The sequence below is a fragment of the Octopus bimaculoides genome, chromosome 11 (assembly GCF_001194135.2).
Source record: "Octopus bimaculoides isolate UCB-OBI-ISO-001 chromosome 11, ASM119413v2, whole genome shotgun sequence".
NCBI lineage: Eukaryota > Metazoa > Mollusca > Cephalopoda > Octopoda > Octopodidae > Octopus > Octopus bimaculoides.
The window spans coordinates 51,364,553-51,368,216 of NC_068991.1; the positions used below are offsets into that span (position 1 = coordinate 51,364,553).

General features: G+C 39.3%; 1 protein-coding gene across 2 annotated transcripts in view; it reads left to right on the forward strand.

The window, feature by feature from the left end:
- Positions 1-3,664, forward strand: part of LOC106873920 (unconventional myosin-X) — a 545,087-nt gene that overhangs the window by 522,399 nt on the left and 19,024 nt on the right. For both annotated transcript variants that reach the window (XM_052971791.1, XM_052971792.1), the window contains 2 exons: positions 801-877; positions 3,026-3,107. In XM_052971791.1, coding sequence (XP_052827751.1) covers positions 801-877; positions 3,026-3,107 — 159 coding nt within the window. The remainder of the gene's footprint in view (positions 1-800; positions 878-3,025; positions 3,108-3,664) is intronic.

A 3,664-nucleotide genomic window follows, 5' to 3' on the forward strand; every position in this document is an offset into this window, starting at 1 on the left:
TATGTATGTGTATGTATGTATATATATATATATATGTATGTGTATGTATGCATATATATATATATATCTCTCAAATGAAATCACAATCAAATGGAAATTGTAGCTGTGCTCCCTGTGCTGGTGGCATGTAAAATGCACCATCTGAACATGGTCATTGCCAGCCCCCTCGCCCCGACTGAATCCTGTGCTGGTAGCACATAAAAAGCACCATCTGAAAATGGTCGATGCCAGCCCCATTGGCCCTTGTGCCAGTGGCATGTAAAAAAGCACCCACTACACTCTTGGAGTGGTTGGCATTAGGAAGGGCATCCAGCTGTAGAAACATTGCCAGATCAGACTGGAGCTTGGTGCAGCTTCCTGGCTTCCCAGACCCCAGTCGAACCGTCCAACCCATGCCAGCATGGAAAACAGACGTTAAATGATGATGATGATGAATATATATATATATATATATATATATATATATGTATACACACACACATATAATGCACCTATTTTTACATTAGTCAAATTATTCTATTTTTCTAGATTGTTTTTCCTGTACTAATTGTGTGTCATTTATTGATTTATAGTCTTTTATTTGCTCTTTAGTATTCACCAGCATCCCAACCACCACTGTCACCACAACCACTATTGTGATCATCAAAAAAATTACTGTTGTTAGAAATAACTATCTGTAAACCACATAAATACAACACTATTTAACAACTAAAAACCAGTCAGAATTTCCTTCACATGCTTATATCCCTTGAACTATAAACCATTGACTGTAGCCAAACGTTTCTGTTGTACTTTTCCAGTCTCTTACAAGGATTCTTGAGAAGAAGGTTCGGAAATTGCCACCCTCCTGCAAAGAAATCTACTGCATTGCACAAAGGTTAGTGAACTGTCTTTGTTAACTGATTCTTAATTTCTGATACTATGTCAACATAGTCACAGTAGATGCTGTTATCATGGCACCAGCACAAGTGAAGATCACTGCATAACTTGCAAGGCTAGGGATATACAAGTGACCTTTATAACCGAGAGAGGCTGCAATGGCTCTAGGTAGGGTCATAGAGGAATGTAAGTAAAACGAAAGGAACAGATATAGCTTTGTGAGAGGGTTGTGGTGGTGGTGGTGGTGGAGAATGAGTAAAAAGGAATAGGGTAGTCACTAATGGGGGTGTGCTAGGAACAAGGAAAATGGAAGGGGAGAGTGTCAGTAATTATAGAGAAAAGTAGGCGTCAGGTGGAGTGAAAAGGTGAAAATGTGGATTGTGTGGGTTGAGAACTAGGGCTATTCTACATTACAGGGACAAGTCTTTGTGGGGGTTGTGAGGAATTTTGCAATAGTCATTAAAGGAAAGAAAGGTATGGGAGAAGGTGAGAGTGAGGAGAGGAAAAAGGTGTGGTGGGGAGAGAGAGAAGCTGAGAGAGAAAATGAGGGAAAGTGATACCAGAGAGCACCATGTAGTTAGGGAGAATGAGAATGTTACAAAGCATCATGGGAAGAGGATAGCATGAAAGGGAGGTAAGGGTACTGTGGATGGATGCAGTGAGGGACAGAAAAACTAAAAGACATGTTAGGACAGATAGTGATACGAAGGTAAGAGGAGGTGTTGGGTGGCAATAGAGGTAGTAACTGAGGAGAGGATGTGATGTCCGGTAGTTGAATGGGACTAGTACAACTAATGAGATCGTAGGCTGTGAGTGATGGAGCGTGGAGAGAGGATGTAATGTGATGAAGCAGTAAGGTGAGCTTGACAGTGAGCATATATATATATATATGAGCAGCTGTCTGGCTTCCATGCTATTGGTCTGTAAATAGCACCATTTGAGCGTAATTGTTACCAGCGTTGGCTTCTAGCACTTGTGATGGTGGCACGTTAGAAAATTATTCGAGGGAGGCCGTTGCCAGTGCCGCTGGACTGGCTCCTGTGCAGGTGGCACGTAAAAAACACCTTTTTGAGCGTGGCCGTTGCCAGTACTGTGTGACTGGCCGTCGTGCCGGTGGCATGTAAAAGCACCCACAACACTCTCGGAGTGGTTGGCGTTAGGAAGGGCATCCAGCTGTAGAAACTCTGCCAAATCAGATTGGAGCTTGGTGTAGCCATCTGGTTCACCAGTCCTCAGTCAAATCGTCCAACCCATGCTAGCATGGAAAGCGGACGTTAAATGATGATGATGATGAAATATATCTATATGTCTGTGTGTGTGTATGCATGTTTAAATTTTGTTAAATCTAGCAGTTTTTTTTTATATCTGCCCACTTACAGCTGTTGATAACTAATACTCAAATACATAGTAATTATAAAGAGTAATCATGCAAAATGCCATATGAATATGAACATGGCAGCTTAAAGCCAATGTGGGGTGCAGAAATGTACGTCATGACTTCCATCTTCAAGTTGTTGTTGTTGTTATTATTATTATTATTATTATTATTATTATTATTATTGTTATTGTTATTGTTATTGTTGTTGTTGTTGTTATTATTATCACTATATACATTGACGCAGATTTTCTATGGCTGGATGCCCTTCCTGTCATCAACTCTCACCTGTTCCTAGCAAGGAAATATTTCTTTATGGCTATACATGGGCTAGACATGTTTTCAACAGAAACTGGAAATGAATGACACTTATGTCAACATAATGGCACACACACAAACATATATAGAAAGAGAGTTTCACATATATATATATATATATATATATATATATATATATATATATATATATATGTATATGTATATATGTGTGTGTGTGTGCAGAGAGAAAGAAAGAGAGAGAACGAGGGGAATTTCATTTACAAAATTCAGTCACATGGTATTGGTCGGCTTCAGGCTATAGTACAAAGCACTTGTTCAAGGTGCCTTAAAGTGCAACCGAATCTTACCACATGGTTGTGAAGCAAGCTTCCTAACCACACACCTGTGTCTATACCTAAAAGACAGAAAACTAAAATCATCTTAATATATTTAAAATGCCTTTGTATTTACAAAAAATAATATTTCTTTCTTTCTTTCCTTCTCTAATCCCAGGAAACCAATTACTGAACGTATCTACTTCCTTAATGGAGAACAAAGAATGGTAGAATTTGATTCAGCCGCCACGTGTGGAGAAGTGAGTATTTGTTGGAGTTGAGATGAATGATACTACTTCAGCTGTTTGTTTTGGCATATCAATTAGATTGTCATTTGCTGAGTCATTTGACTAAAAACAGAAACAAAAAAGGAAAATGAAAAATGATAATGACTTAATTCTCTTTTCTCACCTAAATATAGTTTTATACTTTCTGTTGTCATGTAGTTCTTGTTTCAACTGGTTTGAGAGTGTGAATCAACTGAGTTACTTGATTGTTTTTTTGTTTTTTTTTCCGTTTTCCTTTTTTGTAATCAAAGTCATCTTGTTTTTCTTGTTAACTCCAAGATTTAGGATATCATCATCATCATCATCATCATCGTTTAACGTCCGCTTTCCATGCTAGCATGGGTTGGACGATTTGACTGAGGACTGGTGAAACCGGATGGCAACACCAGGCTCCAGTCTGATTTGGCAGAGTTTCTACAGCTGGATGCCCTTCCTAACGCCAACCACTCAGAGAGTGTAGTGGGTGCTTTTACGTGTCACCCGCACGAAAACGGCCACGCTCGAAATGGTGTCTTTTATGTGCCACCTGC